The 21,540-nt window shown below is 33.1% G+C and overlaps 3 protein-coding genes across 5 annotated transcripts; all 3 read right to left on the reverse strand.

Annotated features, from left to right (window-relative positions):
• Positions 1–1,353: 1,353 nt before the first annotated feature.
• On the reverse strand, positions 1,354–9,617 carry LOC115991708 (malonate--CoA ligase). Of its 2 annotated transcripts, none has more exons than XM_031115565.1 (17): positions 9,231–9,617; positions 7,879–8,048; positions 7,308–7,520; positions 6,612–6,801; positions 6,435–6,523; positions 6,103–6,172; positions 5,892–5,944; positions 5,621–5,728; positions 5,048–5,146; positions 4,782–4,874; positions 4,592–4,669; positions 4,207–4,311; positions 3,366–3,456; positions 2,697–2,770; positions 2,353–2,532; positions 1,869–1,922; positions 1,354–1,736 (listed from the first exon to the last, which is right to left on the reverse strand). In XM_031115565.1, exons 1-17 carry the CDS (start codon positions 9,400–9,402, stop codon positions 1,692–1,694), a joined length of 1,884 nt encoding a protein of 627 aa, XP_030971425.1. In that variant the 5' UTR covers positions 9,403–9,617; the 3' UTR covers positions 1,354–1,691. The 2 variants fall into 2 exon arrangements, with proteins under 2 accessions (XP_030971425.1, XP_030971426.1); XM_031115566.1 differs by having other exon boundaries at positions 9,211–9,285.
• Positions 9,618–14,241: 4,624 nt separating this feature from the next.
• Positions 14,242–17,458, reverse strand: LOC115988350 (protein PLANT CADMIUM RESISTANCE 8). Its single transcript, XM_031111881.1, is given in 5 exon segments — positions 14,242–14,587; positions 15,383–15,490; positions 15,493–15,594; positions 15,940–16,011; positions 17,111–17,458. Coding segments are annotated over 5 exon segments (528 nt in total). The 5' UTR covers positions 17,265–17,458; the 3' UTR covers positions 14,242–14,495.
• Positions 17,459–18,297: 839 nt separating this feature from the next.
• Positions 18,298–21,043, reverse strand: LOC115991955 (cytochrome c-type biogenesis CcmH-like mitochondrial protein). Of its 2 annotated transcripts, none has more exons than XM_031115947.1 (4): positions 20,945–21,043; positions 20,048–20,223; positions 18,847–18,978; positions 18,298–18,760 (listed from the first exon to the last, which is right to left on the reverse strand). In XM_031115947.1, the coding sequence occupies exons 2-4, from the start codon at positions 20,189–20,191 to the stop codon at positions 18,560–18,562; spliced, it is 477 nt and encodes a 158-aa protein (XP_030971807.1). In that variant the 5' UTR covers positions 20,192–20,223; positions 20,945–21,043; the 3' UTR covers positions 18,298–18,559. The 2 variants fall into 2 exon arrangements, with proteins under 2 accessions (XP_030971807.1, XP_030971808.1); XM_031115948.1 differs by lacking the exon at positions 20,945–21,043 and adding an exon at positions 20,744–20,938.
• Between the last annotated feature and the right edge of the window lie 497 nt (positions 21,044–21,540).

The raw sequence follows: 21,540 nt of genomic DNA on the forward strand, positions 1-21,540 counted from the left end.
TATCATTATTAAGGTTTTATTCTGTTCAAAATTTTGTAATACAGTTCACCTTCACATAAAAATTTTAAATTCCAAAACTGAATGTTAAATGCTTCATTTTGATCTACAGTCAATATACATTTTGCTCCTGCACACGAGCAATGGACAATATCGCTGGATATGGCCCTAATTATCAACGAAATTTGGAGGGCTAGGAATCATATTCTGTTTCAAGATGGCAAAGCTGATCTGTTAAAAGCCAAGCAAAACGTTCACGCTAAATTCATTGAATTCTCTCTTTTTTTTTTTCTCCAGTTATCCACCCCTCACCGGAACAAAGCATAGCAGCTTGCTCTCCCCCTCCTGAGAACTGGATCAAGATCAATGTGGATGCCCCCTTAAACGATACCAGGTCTGCACTAGCTGTTGTAGCAAGGGACAATCATGGTGAGTTCATTCACGTTTGGGGAACAAGGCATCACCTCTGTACCTCAGCCCAAGCTGAAGCTGAGGCACTCCTGTGGGCAGTGAACCTAGCTATCCAAGAGCGTTGGAATTGTGTCTTGTTTGAAGGAGATGCAAATTGCTGCTTTGATGCACTGTCTTGCTCAGATCATATCCCGGACTGGTCTATGAACACTATCATTAGTAATATCAGTAGTTTAGCTGCTAATTTCCCGTTTTTTAAATTTAGTTGGGTCCAGAGGACTTGTAATTCTGCAGCCCATGTGACTGCTCTGCTAGACTTGCCTTGAACTCTTTTCATGTCTTTTGTTATAATAAACGGAATCTCCCCCCCTCTCTTGAGGCTATCTGTAAGGGAGATTTCCCTGGTTGTTCTACTTTTGTTTAATGAAATTGCAGTTTATCAACAAACAAAATAAAAAAAGCATTTACTGTTTAGCAGCCAGCCCTTTCTTCAGCTCTTTTTTGTTCACATATTATCACATTAAAAGTCCGTTTGAGATCAGCTTATTTAGTTGAAATTGAAAATTTTTTGTTAAAAATATTGCATATAAAGTTAAAAAGTAATTAAAATAGTACAGTGAGATCCATGAATATTATCAAAAAGTACAATTTGATCCATGAATAGTAATAAAAATAAGTTAAATGGTAAAAAAAGCTAGCTTTTTAAGTCAATGTCAAACGCAACCTAAGAGTTCATCTAGGAATAGGTTATTTAATTAAAATTGAAAACTTTTTTCCTGAAAGTACTGTAGATAAAGCTAAAGGTAGCTGAAATAGTATAATGGGACTCATGAATAATACTAAAAAGTGCAATAAAACCCATAAATAATAGCAAAAATAAGCTAGATATTAAAAAAGACTGACTTTTTAAGCCAATGTCAAACGCAATCTAAGTGTAAAAAAATAACTCTTACATACCCATATGAAGTTATCATGATAAGAAATGGAAACGAAACAATATTTTTCTTGCAAAAGTATAAAATGAAAGCAATTTACTTTATACTATACTGAGATCTATTTAGATACCATTTATTTTGCTGAAAACTAAAAACTTATTGCTGAAAACACTATAGCAAAATAATTTTTAAAATGCAAAATATTGTTGCTGCATTTTACTAAAGTTGGCTGGTCTGTGAATAGTGTCATGGGACCAGCAAAAAAAAAAAGGCAAAACGCACGAACATCTATTGGCAAACGCACGCTGAATGTTACATGCTTCATTTTGATCTAAAGTCAATACACACTTATTGTTTAGCAGCCAGCACTTTCTTCAGCTCTTTTTTATTCACCTGGAATCAGATATGATCACATTAAGGAAGTGTAACAAAAAAACTCGTACATACTCAACAGAAATTTTCATGGTAAGAAATGGAAACGAAACAATATTTTTCTTGCAAAAATATAAAGTGAAAGCAATTCACCTTTCCCATAGCATTACGGGGCAGCGAGTCCCATAGATACAATTTGGTTGGCAGCTGGAGAGAAATAACAAATTTTTTTAGTTAACAGACAGGAATTTATTTAAATCTACTAAAATTAAAGACACTGCATATATAGACAGATTTATAAATCAAGCACATCAGGCTAAATCTACTACTGGAGAAGACATTCAATATGCTCGTATACATGGCATGCCCAATCATTAACACAGACGTTTCCTGCCTAAGCCTCAACCACTTCCCAATTTTGAAGTCTCCGTGAAACACAGCCCCAAGTCTAGCAATGAGTATCAAACTCACCAGAAAATCTATCCTCTGGAAATCTATTTATCATCAATTATGTTAGTGTAAAGAGTATGCTTCAGTATTCCATCAATCAACATACAAATAACTGGAGAGACAAGGCATTCTTTAAAGAAAATTGGAGCTAGCAGGGAAGAAGTGAAAGATGGACATGCTCCAATACCTTGTAAGGTGCAAGTTTTTCTTTAGCCCAAGTGCGGAGTTCTTTCAAGCTTATTGCAGGCTTCAAATCTTCCTCCTGTTTTACCTTTGCATCCGCTTTTTGCACAATAATTGCACAAACAGCTTCTCCATAATCTTTGTCTGGTAAGCCCAGCACACAACATTCTGCAACAACAGGATGCTGCACAAAAGATATTCTGATTGTGATTTTTTTTTTTTTTTTAAAAATCCCCTTTTTTGAATGTTTGTACCCGAGGGTGAAGAATTTTAGAAGAACAAGAATAAATGTCCTGCAATAAAGGGACCATGACTATGCACAGATAGAGAGTGGATAAGAAGTCTTACCTCCAAAATAGTTGACTCAATTTCTAATGCAGATAATTTGTATCCACCAACCTTCATAATGTCAGCACTTGTACCTGATACACACACCACACAGTGTAGTAGCGTATAAATATGTGATCATTGATTTATGGAATATTATAACAATATTAAACTTGATACCACTTGCAATTAGTATTCAGATAATCATGAAATTTGGGCCCATTTATCAGTGTAGGAAGCAATTAATATATGAAGCTGGAACTGAATCCCATAAAATTCAAAAAATATAAATTAATAAGTTCTTCATCTGGGACTAGCAGGGCCATCTTCTTCAACATAGGATGACAGTAGTTTTAGTCTTTTGTTTAACTTTCACTATAAAACTTCTAACTACTCTGAGTGAGTCCAACCAGGGCAAAAATGGCATGAGCATATTTTTGACAAGTTAAAAGAGCCAGATATATGTCTTCACTAACCAGCAGTACCAGGTTTACGTGTGTATATATATATATATATTGATAAGTAGGTTTATTTATGTATATTACACATGGAATGTTGCATGGAACCAAAGGAACACATCGAGCATAAATGGATCTCAAGTAAAAAGTTTGTCTCAGGCATAATCTGAGATAAAAAGAATTTGGCAAAATATAAAGAACAATACAATGCACAGATTCTAAATGTCCTTACGTCCCAAAATGACGTAATATCCATCTTCATCCACTCTACCAGCATCTCCAGTCTTGAAGAAGCCACCATCAATAAATGATTCCTTAGTTACCTATAACCCAAAAAATAAATAAAAAAAGGCAAAAGTGAATTTGTATGAGTATTCCTAATTCCATATTTCATTATTCCATTATTCTACGTATTCCTGTTTTCTAAAGCATATTTCATCTTTCAATCCATATAAGTACAATTCAAAGACATCCTTAGACAAAAACTCTGAAGTTGCATGATATCTAGGCCATATGTTACAGAATTTAAATTAGTTTTGAATCTCAATATGATTGTATACCCAAATTTAAAACATTAATGAGACCTATGAGATTGTAGCCCATGGAGTATATGTTGTCAAAATTCTTAGATCATGGCTTCCACAGGAAAAAAAAAAAAGGCCGAGTGGAGGGGTGGGGGTGTGTGCAGAGATATAACGGTCAAATAACATGCATTTCTCTACTTTGGTTGTTATAAATGATCTGAGAAAAGAAAAAAAGATGGCACTAACATAGAACATAGACAAAATTTTGGAATGGATACACATCTTAGTAAAATTTAAAAACCTAATGATAATGGTCGTTTTCGCTGCCAATCAGCTTTAGCTTAGATTGCACCCACACCCCCAGTAGAAAGAGATGAAGGGTGAGGTCACAGGTTCAATTGCTTGAGTGCATGTGTAACTAACCAACAAAAGAAAAATGAAGTTGTCTCCATAATCCTGAGTGGGCTTTGAAAAATGCATCAGCTACTAAACAATTAGGAAGGAATAATAAGTGATGCACGGAAATAAGTATATGATATCAGAAAGTACCTCAGGAAGTTTCCAGTATTCCTTAAATAATGAAGGGCTTTTAACGCAAAATTCACCCACCCCATCTGTATTGTCTCCATTCTCATCCTCCGTTAGAATCTTGACCTATCGCAAATACATCATTTCATTATTCACACATAATTGTCAATTTCTTTCATATTAACTTCTATTCTGGTGAGAAATTCATTTCATTTATATAATTCTAATAAATCGAAAAATAAAACTCCACTATGCTATTCATAAATGTTTAGATGAAATCTTTACAATAATTGTTTCTGTTCAGTGGTTATAATACATCATCCACTTCATCATGGAGGTCAATAAACCGCTAGAGCCAAGAAAAATAAAAAATAAAATAAAATAAAAAAATCTTGACTTAACTAACCTGCACACCAGGAAATGGCTTCCCAACAGTCCCGGGCTTCCGCATAGCTTTTAAAGGATTTGATATTGACATGACAAACTAAAAACAACAAACCATTAAACATCTGCTGATTAGACACAGTATATACTCTCCTCCATAAAGTTAATAGATAGCCTGAAAAAAAGAGAGACTTAAACTAGAATTCATTTACTTCAGTCATGCCATATCGTTCCAAAAGGCGATGCCCAGTGATGGTTTCCCATTGTTGCATGACAGGTAGAGGGAGTGCCGAGGAACCACACATCTGTGAAAGGAAATAAAAAATAAAAAATAAAAAACAAAAAGAGGAAATAAAAGTAGCTTTATCTGCTGTCAATGGATAAAAACCAAAAGAATATAGACGACAATCCACAATATAAGCAAAAGCTACAAAATCTAAAATATTTTACAGCATAGAAAAAGCCCCTTTCTACTTACCATAAGTCGCAACTCTCTTGCTGCTGAGGCAGAAGCAACTTGTAACTCTGGATCCATTGCTTCATAACCTTGTATCAGTCGAGTATACATAGTTGGAACCTACATATTACAAATTAATTCATTGCATCAACTCTCAACTTTGACCATTCTACTAAAACACTATAAACACTCTATATTAGGAATAAGTACCTTATAATAAAAAAAGTGTGCATTAGAACCTAACTAAGATTCACTATTTCTATCTTTAAGTATTACCCTATGACACGCCCACTCTTGACTCTGTATGAACCAAAAGAAATTGAAATCCACATAATCCACGGCATAGTCCACTAAGTTAATGTGGTGGTACAAGAACATAAATTTGCAATTTCAAGAGGTAAATAAAAGAGTCCAACCAGGTAATATTCTAAGTGACTGAAGGATATAAAACAAAATAACCATCAAGCAGCAGGTAACTAATATACAGAATACAATGCACCATATCCTAACAAGATTAGAGTACACAAAAATAGTACAGGTACCATAAAAAGTGTCCATTCACATAAACAAGCTTAAGACAAAGACCAAACTTACTCCTGTAAATACAGTTATAGCATCTTCAGCCCTAGTCCCATCAACTGGATATGACTCACGCCATCTCTGCCAGATTCCCCTTACACTAAATTTTGGCATAAACTCAACCTTCAATAACACAATAAAAGATATTAAAACCAAAAGTGGTGAAAGAAAAGTGAACTTTAAGAGTTAAGCGGAACAAAAAGTAGAAAACATGAGCTTGAGGAAAGGAAAAAGGGATTAATCATTGGTCTAATAGAAACATAAAGTAGATAGTAGAATATATTACCGTTGAACCCGCATAGAGAGGAGCTAGCAAAGCATTAAAAAGGCCATGAACGTGTGTCTTATAAGTTAAGGATCACTGTAACACTGAATTTCCAAATCAAGTTGTATACAGCAGCTCACAAAAGTAGTCAAAAAAGACGTACACTCAAGATGTAATCATATGAAGAACTATAAAAGTTTTGCAATCTAAATATGTAAAATATGATGGATATGATGTAATGGTAAGGAATGCAAAAATTGATCAGCCGATGTATACTCCCAAGCTTCTGTCAATGTTTGTACCTGAAATTGACCCAATAGTGCAGCAAATATCAATTTAAAAATCATTAAAAATAAAATTTAGATACTATATAAATAAGAAAATATTGCATAGTTTCAAGTAATTGCTCGATCAAGGTGATTTTAGCATTGGTTGTCACCATGGAGTCAGACAGCAGGTAAAAAGAAATCAATGTTCAGAGTAAATGCTCTGAAGAACGGTTATCTACAAGAAGATTTTTTCTTGAATAGTCATCAGCATGAATGATTTCTACATGCTGCATACCTGTGCAGTGATGCTTCTGTGAGTGTGAACAACTCCTTTAGGTTTACCTGTTGTACCACTTGTATATATAATTAATGCCGGATCCTCACCTGCAGATTGAGAAGGAAAAAAATGTCTTCTGTGAGTGTGAACAGCTACAATTTTCTATAATTTCTCAAAGTTTTATGACCATCTTACTTGAGTTCTCAATACTACCACGCAAAATTCCAAGTTCATCTATTTCTCCAGGATGTGAATGATCATGAGCATTTTTCAGTGAAGAAGTGCTGGGAACAGGTGGAATAATAGAAAACAGAGCAGCACATTTTGAAGCAACTTCTTGCAGTAACTCACGATGATCGTTGGTACTTAGTACCATGGAGATATCCTATAAAAAAAAGTGGAAAGAGTTGAAAAAAACCAAGTCCCAAAAAAAAAAAAAAAAAATACAGAAAATTACAAATATATATACATTACAAAATGAAGATGATGGATGCTGGCATGAATTACAACCTCCTTTCAGCACATATATTGCTATAAAATTTAAGCAATCATAGTACCTCTAATTCACCTATAAAATAAGATGCCATCAGCTAGCATGACTATCTTCAAAAAGAGTAATGACCATCTTCAAAAAGAGTAAAAATCATAATAGTGAACTCCATAAAATAAATTCTGAAGTCAAATGGCATCATATTATTGTTTCGGGGTTGGCAGTTGATACTAAAAAATGTTCTAGTACACGGAGTTTGAGTTCACTAATTTCCATTTGCAAATTCGAACAAAAGAATCAGGGAAGGACCCTTAGAAGCACTTCTAACAATAAAAAAATATGAAACAAATATGAATATTTGCAATTTAAAGGCAAAAGAGAATAAGCACTCAAGGACACACCGAATCATTCATCACATGTAAGAGCTCGGCCTCTGGATAGCTGAGTGCTAGCGGAACTGCAACGCCTCCACTAAACCAAGTCCCTAATATTCCAGCAACAAACTCAGCTGAAGGTTTGGCCACAATTCCTATTTGAGCTCCACCAAGATGTCTTTGTTTACCCATGCCATCAATAGAAAGAGAAGGATTTTCATCTTTCCTTGCTTCACAAGGCTGAGTAAACACCCAATAATTATAAATGAGTACAAAATATTGCATGAATAAGGTAAAAAGTCTAACATTAATTTCTTTACAGGTATATTAAAAAGAATATAGCTGAAAAATTGATGAACCAAACTGGGAATTCTTACAGTAAATTTACTAATTAAGTATATTAAAAAGAATATACCTGAAAAATCGATGAACCAAACTGGAAATTCTTACAGTAAATTTACCAATTAAGTGGTTGGTGCAACATAATAGCCACATTCTTATTGAACTTGCATACTTCTTCCCAACTTAATATAAAAGTCTCATGCACAAGAGTGGGGTATGCTATCTTTAAAGTTATAGGAGTAAGTGAACTACTCACAGTTTTTATGTCACTGTTGTTTAAAAATTTAGATATCTTCACTGCAGATGAAATGATTTGTCTGTAACTATAACTTTGCTGATCAGCTCTAATAGCAACACTATCGGGGGCAGCAGACCCCTGCTGACCAACTGCTTTGACCACCTCCATAAGTGTCCCAGAATGTGACGCTGTAGAATGGAAGAAAAATCAGTGCAACATATTTCGTGAGATATAAGCATTCATGCATAACAAAGATGGTTCATCAAACCCATTAGCCCTTGCAACTGAATACCCCAGCACAAAACAAGGGCTTGTAATTTGTTTATGGGTGCCACATCAACATGTTTCGGTCATTAATCCCCTTTGATGATTCAACTTCATAGTGCTCATCTTATATATATATATCAAATTCACTCATATATTAATGTGATTTTGACTTCACTAAAAAATACTAAATGGAAACCTCAAAATACATATCTGGAACCTAGAGAGATCGAATTCCTCCGTTGTGTTTAATAATGGCAATCAAGGTCCAGAATGGTGTAACTAATAATCAGGCTGGATGCCTACACACCCCCCACTGAGCAGGCATCGGGTAAATTGCAAAATGTCTCAGCTAGGAGTCAAACCAGAGATTTCTGGGTTTATAGTTAGTCTAGGCACTCCCCCTTACTGCTGAGGCACCCTGGGTGGAGGCAGAGTCATCGCCATAATTGATAGTATACTATGAAACAACACATTTCTGATTTCCTTATCGCTGTCTACTCTGATGGCTGTTCTTAATTGAATTGCACCTTTAAATGCAATGTAAAAGAGAATGATGCTGCCATTCAATTATCCTGTCCATTCTCCCATTCCCTCACCAATAACTTCATTTTAATCTAATAAAATTGTACATAACCAAAAATATTCTCCATCATTATCAAGAATTCAACCAAATTGAATTCTAAACAACAAAACCAACATAAAAAAACCAGGAAAAAAGAAAAAGAAAAAGAAAAAGAGATAATATTTTGCCATATGTTTTTATTTTATAAGAAAAATAATTCACAACCACTCGCATTCTCAACATTCAATTTCAAACACGACAAACTACTTCCTAATTTAACTTTCTTTGACCACCGACATACACATACATATTCAAGTCTTTAACAACATCATATACTTACACAAATACATGCAAACACATACATTAAACACCAACAGTAAAACAATCAAGCATAGTTATCCAATCAGACCAGACCAGTCAGTCATTTCTTCAAGCACAAAGCATAACACCCAAAAAAACTTGCATTGCTTGCATTCATTTCAATGATTTTTCACTAACCAAGTTTTCATTTTGATAATTACCCAAATAAAAGAACACTCACAGGAGTAAGACCGAGGTGCAGAGACACGACAACAACAAGCTTGGCTCCTGATACGCCTTACAGAGAGAGCAAGACAACAACACAAAGTAGTTCCCAAACGCAAAGAAGAAGAAGTAAAAGGGAGCCTAGATAACTGGTAGTTGAAAGATTTATTTATTAATGAACAATTCATTGCTGAAGAAAGTAGTTGACTGTTAATAATGGGTGCTGAAAAATATAGGTTTGCGTGTGTGAATTAGTTGGGTTTCAATATTATGTGTGGTGTGTCATGTGACTGTTTCAAGTCGGTAGTTGGTGTTTTTTTTGGCACAATCAATTAATGACAGACAGTATCAAAGTTGGGTTTGTGTGCTTAGTTCTTGATTGAAAGAAAGGATTAAGGGAAGCTTGACAGTAAAACAGAAAAGCAAAGGTGGTGGTGGGGTTTTAATGTTTTGTGTGATTTTGTCGGCTTTGTAAAGAACAAAAATGGTTCTACTTCACTAGGGAATTTTTTTTGATAAAGCTCTCATGGAAAGGGATATAAGGTTTTTTATTTTAAAAAGTTTTTTTTTTTTTTTTATAACATTATTTTGAAAAGTTTTTTTTTTTATTTTGAAAAGTTTTTTTTTTTTTTACTTGCAATGTAAATTTAGATCGCGAATATAATGTAAACTTATAAAGACTCTTAATTTTTATATTTTTTTAAATAAAAATAAGAAATTTATCTTATAAGATTGCCTGATGATAGTAAATTATTCTTTCAATATTGAGAAAATTACATTATAAAGTTAATGAAGACTGTTCTTTAGTAAAAGGGAATGGTTGCAGATGTTTTTCCTTTTTGACTTTTCATTAAATTTTAAAAGAAGTTTCAACAAATTTTACTAACTTATGCCAAGATTTAATGGCTATTGTCTTAAAGAAGAGAGTATTAGTTTTAATCCTCCTCCTTTGTTACAAGAGGGGGGGGGGGGGGGGAACTTTTTTGAATGAATTTCATGCTTGATGGCAATGAGATTGAGAATTTGGGATCAATTCCAATAAATCCATAAAATCATTTTTTGATTTACTTTGCTCTAAAATACGATTTAATTGTTTATATTTATTTGCATTTTACAAAATATTTTGACAATCATAAGTCATAATATATCTATTTGTGGAGGCATGTGATGAATTTTATTCGTAAAGAACTAGTTTTGAATCTTCTTTGAAATGAGTATAATGATGCATACCTTTATTATGAGCTTTTGAATCTTCTTTCTTATGGATCTTATGCGTTGTTTTGTTTTGAGCCTACAAAAACATCCTTCTTTTTTTTTTTTTTTAAATCTGCTTTATAAAAATCCACTTTTAATAAGCTCCCCCCATTGTTATTTATGAAACATCAAAAAAATTAGGAGAGAAAAAGGGAAAAAGAAAAGAAAAGAAAGGTTTCTTATTTTAGTTGTAAGAAAAAAAGGGAGTTAATATGGGCCTTAAAGCTTAAGGTTCTTTTATGAGGGGACTAAATTAATTTGGCCATTGAAAAAGAAAGGTACCTACTCTTTGCATATATACAGGATTCTTTGTAGTTTTTGACTTTTTTCCTTTTTAATTTGCTAACCAATGATTCTTTGAAGTTGGAATAGGAGTAGCCTATGATACTATAACGTGATTTTAGTTAGCTCAATTGGTAAAATCTCTGATAGTTGAATAAGAGATTTAGAGTTCAATCTCTGCTTACACAAAAAACTTATTGATATCTTAGTATGATGATAAAGAGCTATTATTAAGAGCAAGTTGAAATTCTCTTTATTAAAAAAAAAAAAAAAAAAAAAAAACCTATGATACTAAAGAAATTTGTTTTTGTTTTGTTTGTGAATGACACTTTCTTATTATAATTGGATCATTTGATTTAATAACAATAAATAACAGGTTGACTGAAGTATTTTTTTATATTTTATTATTCACGAAGTCACACTAACCAGTAAACACAATGTACAGGTGTTTTCTTCTTGTTTTTTTTATACAACATAAAAAAGAAAAGAGAAAAATTGATCATTTTTATGCACGATTATGTACCAAGTATATAATATTATCCTTGTTACAATGGAATAGCTTTGAGAGGATGAAACTCACAAATAAATATACGTTTTGTTTGTTTCGATGGAAAACTATGTGTAAAAATAATTTTCATGTTTTCTAGCGTTTAATAGCATTAGAAAAAATTAGTCAAAGGAAAATTATTTTTGGTCAACCAAAAAAGCAATACTTATTTTTAGAGATTGTTTTTCACTAATTTTTTTTTTTTTTTTTAGAAAACAACTCTATCTCACAGTAAACTAAAAAAGAGAAGTTAAGAGATTATTTTTTAACTCATTTAAGGTTGCTACCAAATATAGAAAAATGAGGTAGTTTTATAGAAAATACTTTTTAAAAAATGACTCATTTTTTAGAAAATATTATTGCTGAAACAAACAGAGCTTATCGAAAATATAATAAATGTTAAAGTCACAACATTTTTATAACACTTTCACAAAAAATATTATATGGTAGATTGTTATTGGTGGGCAAAAAAGTACTTTCCATTATAAATTCACATTAAAACTAATAATAACTTACTACTTATAATTTATTATGAAAGTATTGTAAAAATATTGTGGACTTAGTATTATCAATAAATATTTAGTAATTTTAAGGAGAGGCGGGGTTTGACAAGTAAAGGCAGAACTATGGGGGCAAGGATGCCACTGAGTTGTAATTTGCAACCCCCATTAAGGACAATTGAAAGGAAATGATGACTGAAAAGGTGAAGTAGAAAAAACAGTTTTGGGGACTTGGTGGGGGGTTTCTAGGAAACTTCTCAACGTGGATGTAAATGCCATAATTTTCTTAGAATTGCCTTGGTACACATAAATCACCTAATGCAAAATTCTAATTTTTAATACATATCTCATCCCCGCTAGCGAACAAATCCATTTCAATGTACCTTCAAAGTTATTGAGATCTCATGCCTCATCATTACTAGGGGACCATGATTCCATTACATTTGACCTTCAACATTATTGAGAGCTCTGTCACATGTAGAAATGACAAAACGGGTTAGAATTTTCTGCCCCAACCTGACCCAACCTAACAATACTTAACCCAAATCCGATTTTTTAACTCGAAGTAAAAACGGGTTAACTCGTGACCTGACCCGTGTTTTTTGCAGGTCAACCCGACTAGACCTGCGACCTGACCTGAACCCAAACCATTTTTTAAAACTTTTTTTTTTTGTAAAAAAATTAATAAAATTAAGACAATATTTGTTTAATTGTTTGTTGTGAGTTTTAAGGAAATGATTAAGACATTTACATAACTGCTTGCAAATTAACTGAAAGATGAATAGTTGAACATTCTGTAATGAGTAAAGATTTTTAAATATCAAATAGCAAAGTATATGCCAAGATAATCTGGTTACAGTAGAGTTAAAAATATAGATATAAAATTGTAGACATGTGTGAGAAACATTCACAAGTGTGAAAATAGTGAAGTCAAAGTATCAAATGAGCATAAATTATAAATGCTTAGACTTATTTTTTTAACAATTTATGCCCAAAATAAACGGCATTTCAAAATAAATTATGATATTTCCTAAAGTGTGTATTACTTAACAATGATATGATATTCATAAAATAGATCATGTATAAATAAGTAAACAATCAAACTTTAATGTACATCTCAAATTGAAATAAAGTGTCAACCACAATTGATAATAGATTATAAAATTAATTTTCAAGATTGTAAATTTCTTATACGTTTTATAAAATTAATTTTCAAGATTGTAAATTTCTTATACGTTTTTATTCTTTGTCAAATGAGTTATCTAACAAGTCATTTGTAATTTTGTTTTATATTTTGGAATGTTAATATTGTGTAGAAATAAAACTTATGTATTTGTTTTACTTATCTTTGTGTTATTTTGTTTTAGATAGTAATGTTAGGATTTGTATAATTTTAAAATTATTGAATAAGTATTAATAAGTTTAACTGAATTCATTCTTGATATAAGTGGTGAATTCAAAGTAATGCATTTTACATCAAGTAATTTATTGCATGACTTTCTAAATGGCAAATACATGTTGTTTTCTTTATAATAAAAAAATTCATGTGAAAAATACGGATCAACCCAACCTGACTCGACTCGCAACCTGATTGACCCAAACAGGTTTTTAACTTTGCCAAAAATAACCCTTTTTGACTCACAACCCGTTTGACCTGCAACCCGATTAACCAAACTCGACCCGCCCATTTTGCCATATCTAGTCACATGCATCATCCATGCATCAATTATTAAAGTTGTTGTCTATACGGATTTTCAGTCAATAAAATTGTTAAAGTTTTTTATGTTCAAATAAGAAAATTAAGGTTCAAACCTCATTTATACTAAAAAATCAATGAGTGTCTTGATTTGATGATAAAAAAATATTGTGGATTTCAATTAACTCAATTGGTAAAGTCTCTGATGGTTGAGTAAGAGATCTGAGGTTCAATCTTTGCCTACACCAAAAACTGATTGGTATCTTGGTCTAATGATAAAGTATTATCATTAGGAGCAGACGTCATAGGTTAAAAGTTGAAACTCTCTCAAAAAAAAAAATGATGAAAAATATCATGAAACGGGTATCCTAAATTGAAATATATTATATCTAAAAAGAAGATTATTGTTTATATTCAGTAACAGCAAAAATTGTCAAGGCTGATGGATAAAATGTCTCAAGTCATTTTCCTTATGAGACAGCCTCATAAAACTCACCCCTCTCAAAATATGAAGATTTCACATGTGTGTGAGGCCCACCAAATATGAAAAAGATGCCTTATAACTTTATAAGATGGTCTCATACCCTCGTGAAGATACTTTCTCCTTGGGGGAGCTACAGACCTTTGGCCAATAGACCCCTAACTTCTATATTGGAGGATTCAAAATTAAGGAAATTAAAAATAATTCTTTATAAAAAAAAATGTTTTATGAATATCAAAAAACAAATCGAACTAAATACAGGCTTGAAATAGAACTCAAAACAGTCCTAGTGCATCCAAGTTCACACATAAATCTGCATAATCTAGGTATTACTATAAAAGGCACACTAAAAATTTCGATCACTTCTTTGATTCAACAGGATGGTCACAAGCTTAAAAAGGGGTGGTTGTAATTAAACTCGAGCCCAACATAACCTTTTAATCTTCAATATGTGGAAATACAAGATGCAAAATAAAAACAAATATAGAGATTTGACAACTTTCCATGTGAGGTTGTAACTCTTAGGTATACATGGCTTGCTTTGGAGGAGGGACAGCTACGGTTTGATCATGATGCCTTCTTCCTTCTTGTTCAGCAAGAATTCCATTCCATCCTACATACAATATTAACAAACTCCAATTTAACTCCATTTGAAAATTTTCGAAATTGAAATGTTAAAAAAGCCAGGAAAACAAAATATGTTATAACATATTTTGAAACTAAAATTTTCTTTAGGCTCTAATGTTTTGGAGTCATTGAGTAATGATGTGACTTGTGATGCCACCTTTGTTATGCTAACTAGATGTTGGGGTTGGCATTTTGAATGTGAAATGTGATTTCTTTTCTTTTCTTTATCTTTTGAGAAGTAAAACTGATTAAAGTTTGAAGCTTGAAAAGGCAATTCAACTATTTTGTGTAAATTGTCTTTGTCTGACCCCTCAACAACATGAAGAGAAAAAAAAAAATTCCATTAGTTAATCAGCAATTTAAATTATAACCAGAGTCAGTGTGTATTTTAAACTTCTTAGTTCTAATTGAAGTGGTTAATATTATCTCCATTCACATCAGCATGTTCCTGGTGGAGTTGCATCATATTAAACTAGTGAAGTTGATATAGAAAGACTTTCTCAAGAAAAATAATATGAAAATGTGTCATCAAGAATTAGCATATATCAAAGTCATTAGATGTCACTCTCTCCCTTGAATATGATTCTGAGTGCAAGCTAATATTTATTTTGCACTTAAAGTAGTTTTGTTAAATCATTCTAGTGCCTTTTAGGAGACATTCTTCACTGTAGATAAAAATATAGCTTCTAGAGCAATCAGTCTTTAAGCACTTTAAACTCCATTTGCACTTTTATGCTAAGAGAGACCTATAAATAAATAAATAAAGAATGAGATGTAGTACCTAGAGCAGGATCAAGTCCTCTGTTTTTAAGCTCTCTGAACTCCTGACAAAGGGAACAGCATGGACAAAAGATGTGAGAGATCACATCTGTATACGGAGCTTCTACCAATCATACTTCTTCCTCAGCTTTGTTCTATATTTTGAGCCGATTATCCATTGAGAGCACAAGGCAGGCATCATCAAGAGGTAAATGAAACTCCCCAAATGACAAGCTGCAGTCACCAATATGTCATCATCAATTAGTAGGTGGCAACCATGTCTCCAATCATATTAGAATTAATAGTCATACTGATAGGGGACTTGATAAGAGCCTTATAGTTCAATCACACTACCAAGTTCCTTTCATTAAACAAACTTGGGTTCAAATCCCTTTCTCCCACTTGTTATAAGCAAAGAAAAAAAAAGATGGGGGACTTATATTTGGAAATATTGGAAAAAAACAGCTACAAATATTTGAAGCCATTATTATGCATATAAGTACATAACCATGTAACTAATTAGGTGTTTATGATGAGAAAGAAGTATGAAATAGGGAAGGTTGGGTAATGGATCCTTACTCATTTTGCCAGCATCAAGGACTTCTGCTATCTGCCCAAATGTCACACAAGGTAAAAAGGCTGTCATAATGGCTGCCAAGATAAATAAATAACGAGTTAGATGGATCGTTCTGCCTTGTACCATATTGCTATATCATACATAGGCCTGTTAAAATAATCGGTGGATCATGAGCAGTTCTTTCTGTAACAATATACATGTATTTTTTTGGTGAGTGTAATGAATTATTGATATATGTGTTATTTTCCATTTGATCTGATCCCATTAGTATGGCTTAATAAAACCAATCACTCTTTCCTTCAAGCAAAAGAAAAGTGCTATTTAAGCGTTTCTTTCTTCATATTCTTTAGAAATTATTAGTTTCTTACTATTAGCTAGTCATTTTGGCCTAGCTTAGACTTCAGCAGCCAAAAGAAGCAACACAAATTTTTTTGTGAAGCTACCCTCAGGCAGATTTCATTCAAAGAAAATAAAAGTTACAGTTTTGTAGTTTTGTGATGATCAGTAGAGTCACTAAATTCTTTAATCTCAGCTAAAAGAAACTAAATAAATTGCATTAAGATTGCCATTTTTTAGGTTAGCAATCATGTGATAGGATTACCATTTTTTAATATGATGTTCAAGACTGTCAAACAGTGTTGTTGTACATGTAGCCAGATTCTAAACTGCCTATTCTAATCCTTTGGTACAAGTTTGGATGATTTTGAAACTTGAGTTACTGTTGGTATGACCACTCAGCCAGTTGCTGCAGTGTTCCAATAAGCTCAATGGTTTAGAGTCTATATATCTGATCATTCGAAGTACTTACTCAACTCAGACTTCTAAGAGTCTTGTGACTCAATGGCTTTGCCCAATTATCCCATTGTAGAGAACTTGAATTCAAGTTTCCCTTCTCCCATTTGTTGAAACCAAAACACACACACAAACACGCACACGTGACTTTAGAAACTGAGTCCAGAATTCTTCCTAAAAAAGCCCTAGTTTATATCAAGCATGAGTTGGACCAACCTACTAAAAAGTGAGTTCGAATTGAGGTTTTAAAATCCTCTCCTAGTGTTTTAAGATTTAGACATGTTTGTCTTTAGCAAAAATCTTTTGAGCAAACACATCAAACTATAGATATATAGAAACCAACAAAACAAAGCCAAAAATATAACTAAAGAACACTAATACCATTTGTCTGGTGTTCATGACAGTCGAATAATCCGGTGCTCCAGGGGCTTCCAATGGCCTGATTCTTCTGTTCTTGAAACTTAGGAGTAAATGAACCAATAGGTTCACCAAGTTGTGGTATTTCTCCATCCTGGGTGGCTTCGACCCTACCCATTTGATCAGTACTTTAGTTGCCAAGTTGCTTTGCTTTCTGAAGGACAAGGAGTGGGAATGTACTAGGCTTGTAATTAATAGCCTTATTTTTTAAGAAATCTTGCAAATGATTACTGGCCAATGGACACTCAACGGGAAGCAATAGGATTTAAACTTGAACCCTTCTGAACACAAGTTGAAGTATGAAGAGTCAGTCAAGTCAACCAACCTCATTTGAGTGATCCCACTCCGTTCTCCTCCCTATATATCTTTTTTCTTGATACACAGGATGTGTACACTAAAGTGCAGTTCCTACCATTCCAAATGACATTAGACTTCTAGAATTTTAAGATCCTTGACTTCAGATCCCAATAGGATGTGATTGAAATACTACCCCAACTACTTGAAATGATGAAAGACTTCTGAATTTTTAGGTCAATAGCATGAACCTCAATGGAAGTTCAACTAGAAAAACAATACTTAACGGGACCCATTTTCCCTTTTGTCAGAGGATAGACCAATGTACTTCGACAACATTCCGATGCCCATCAAAGGTCTGCAAACCAATTTAGACTATTGTACCTTATACAAACTTCTAAAGCCCATTTTTTCAAGTCAATCCATAATTGCTTTCCCATTCATCTTTGAATTATGACTTTACAGTGCGGCTTGAACTTCTTGTCCTAAATTATCTTATGTCCCTGCTATCTATGATGAGCCATATTACAATTCCATTCTGCATCTAGGCCATGCCATTGCATGCAAGAAGTTGGAACCCAACGGTTGATGATGACTGTCTCCCTTTAATAAAAACATATATTTAATTTCGAAAAGAAAACAAATGACAGTTTTAAATTGATGATCCATTGGTCAGGTAATCTTTATCAGGTGATGCTTGTCAGTAAACAGGTTCCCAGTCTATGAAGTTTGGTTACATGCATACAAGGCAAAAAAGTAAACTTCAGGTTTTCTTTTTAATAAAATGAATAACAATAATCCATTCAGTTCAATCAAACAAGAATGCTGAAATATTCAAACCTCATGATAAACATGAAATATTTCAAACACGATAAGGATCAGATATTTTATATTATAAAACCAACTAGAATAATATCCTCAATGTACAAAGTCATCTTATGCAGTACAATATTGTACAGAAATCACACTTCTTTGTCATGACCTAGTCCAGCCTAGCAAAACAAACTCTCCAACAAGTTGCTTCTCAGATTTTGCAAATCCGGGACTAACCACGGTTTCTAAATTTCCAGCACAAAGTTTCTAGCCAAGACAAATAAAAAACAATGGGAGCAATGGACATCATTGACCTTGCCATCTCCTCCACCAGGATCGAGTAGTTCCTTCTGAAGGAGGAGGCGTGAGGAGATCTAGCATTGTTTCCTTCTCTTTTGGTGTCAATGAAACCCCTCTAACAAGGTTTAAAGCCATGATGTGAACGTTAGTCTGTTTCCTGTGCTTGTTGAAAGCCCATACTCCTACAGCACCACCTGCAACTATAAGCTGCTCCAAAAACTCAACAGGTTAATATCAGTAAAATTAATAGTTTAAGCACTATGAAAATGTTGCTTTTAGGCCCTTAAACTAACCGGTGAGAGCCACAATGCTGCAGTCTGCAGGTCAAACTTTGGGGCATAAAGTACTGTCTCCCCAAAATCATCCTCAAGCTTTTTAAAAATCTCTTTGTCAGTCTTCCCAGATTGAATCTCATCACGAATTAACTGCATTGCAAGCATTATGAGTATCCAATTGGAATTTTTCATTTACAAGGTTGTTCATAGAAAAATTATCAAAAGAGCATAAAGAAGACAGAAAAATTTATGCAGGAAATATTAAGTCCTCTTTAAGATACTTTCTTTATACGAGTAGAATGGTGTTTATTATTTAATTATCTGAAATTAGTTGACTTTTTTATGTGTTTTATAATTTCTAAAACAGGTCCTCTTTACGATGCTTCAAATTTTTACACTGAAAAACTAAATTAGAAGTCGGAAGTCACAATTAATATCTAGTTGAAAACTGGAAGCTTGTTCTTTGTTAAAATACTCATCTATCAAAATTTAAGCTCTATTTGTATTTGACAAAGAAAACCAAAATCTGATGTAAACTCACAACTTGATTGGGAAAAGAAAGAATTGCATTGTCTCCATAAAAAATAAGAAATAAAAAGGAATCCAGTTGTTGACACTAGAATGAGATCTATTAGAAAAGGAACCCCTGTTCATGGTAATAAGAAATGGAAACCTTGATAACAATAAGAGGCTTATTGCAGGATGCCCCTGATTAATCTCCACCAGTGATCTACGGAGGTTAATCAAATATAGCAAAAAGTTAAGAGGCAGAAAGAAAGAAAATTTTTTACCAGTTGCACGCAGGTTATCAATCCAATAGGTCCCTTTAGAGACGTGCTTTCATATGTGTGTGTGTGTGGGTTAGCATGCCTGCAGACACGCATAGGCATATACAGTTTATCAAAATCAACTTAAAGACACTAGCAAGTGCTCCAATCTTTGCGTAACTCAAACCAGACTTGTACCTACTCAAATTCAAAGATTTCACAACTTTGACTACAGCTAGAAGTTTAGAAAAAGTCTAAACATTAGCCTAAATATAACACCACGGGTAATTTTTTGTAATGGAGGGAGAGGAGAGGGGAGGAGGGGCCCCTCTCCTCTCCCTCCATCCAAACATAGTGTAATTCCTTGTGATATTATAACACCAAGGATTAGAAGCATATTATTGGTCTGTTTTCAGAAAGGCAAAGATAATCGTTTAAAGTAAGCAAACTACCTTCCTGAGAAGAATTGCAATATCCGCTTGCGAATCTTCAATGGATTGACTTCCACATTCAGTGCACCGGACATTGTGACTGATGTTTCTTGCCCGGGCTTCCATCGTCCTTGTCTTCTTCACTACATCATCTTCACTCTCCATTGTCAATATGAATTACCTCAACTTCTAAGTAACTGCCAAAACACCAAAAAACAATCACAAATAACATATAAATAATTTCTTTAAAAACAAATCCATAAATTTAAAAGCTTCTTCTCTCTGACGCATTTCATCAAACAGTTGTTACACCCAAAAACCCAACATGTTAGTTGTAACCCCCTTTGTGAATAGAGCAACCAACCTTTAAAACTCAACGCTTAAATATAATTTAAATTCACAAAACTAGAATTTCCTTCCAGTATTAGTGGGTGACAAACAAAATTACAACTTCACCATAGTATAAGCCCAAATTACAAAATTTCCTTCCACTATGAATGATATAGAACACTTCTACAAGAACTATAAACAAGACAATTCTGCAAAAAAAAAATTACAAAACCCTGACAACTTCACGCTGTTTCCAATCAAACCCATCAAGGATAAGAGTAGAACCCTGTTTGGTCGCCGAGAAAATTGAAGAGAAAAGGTAAAAAAGAAAATGAAATTTTCATCTATTCAATGTTGTTATGGTTTTCATAAAATGGAAAAACGCACCTATTAAGCTTAATTGAGAATGGGTTTCTGTTTTCTGGATGATGAGAAATGGAAGATAAGGTGGTTTTCAAATTTATGTTATTTTTCCCTTATTTTTCTCGGAGCCAAACAGAGGATAAAGAAGAAAAATAGAATCAAAGGAAAGGAATGGCAGAAGCGGTAGAGTGAGTGATGGAGAAAGAAGTGAATTGCAAAACTTACAGTGAGAGTGTGAGCTACTCGGTCAGCCTTCAAGTTTTTGAATCAAGCTGAATATATATGGGTTTTGTTGGGTTTAAGGTTTAAGGTAATCTCGTTCTCGCTTACAATTTATTTATTTGTGGGTATTTATAGGTTTACTAAGTACACTTGCAACTTCTCACATTTGTTTATTTTACCTGTAAATTTATTTATTTTAAGTTTAAAATTTACATTCTTAGTGCAATGCAAGTTAAGAATTTTTTTTTTTTTTTTTTTTTTTCAATTCTATATCTAATCTTTACCCGCTATCATACATTCATACTACCCAGCCTACTGGTTCTTTTTGAAGCAATCTACTATTTTAGTCCTTAAATTATATTTTGAGTTCAATTTTGTCCTCAATCATTTTTTTTTTTTTAATAGTTAGTAAAAAATTTTATTCCCACATTAAAAATAAGGGAAATTTATTTATTATTTTTAAGTATGATGATTAATGCCTTCTCAAAAAAAAAAAGTACGATGATTAATGGGCTGAAATATATTGGAGTAGACATTGGGCCAGGAATGTTTACCCGCTATCATACATTCATACTACTCAGCCTACTGGTTCTTTTTGA

The sequence above is a fragment of the Quercus lobata genome, chromosome 5 (genome assembly GCF_001633185.2).
Source record: "Quercus lobata isolate SW786 chromosome 5, ValleyOak3.0 Primary Assembly, whole genome shotgun sequence".
NCBI lineage: Eukaryota > Viridiplantae > Streptophyta > Magnoliopsida > Fagales > Fagaceae > Quercus > Quercus lobata.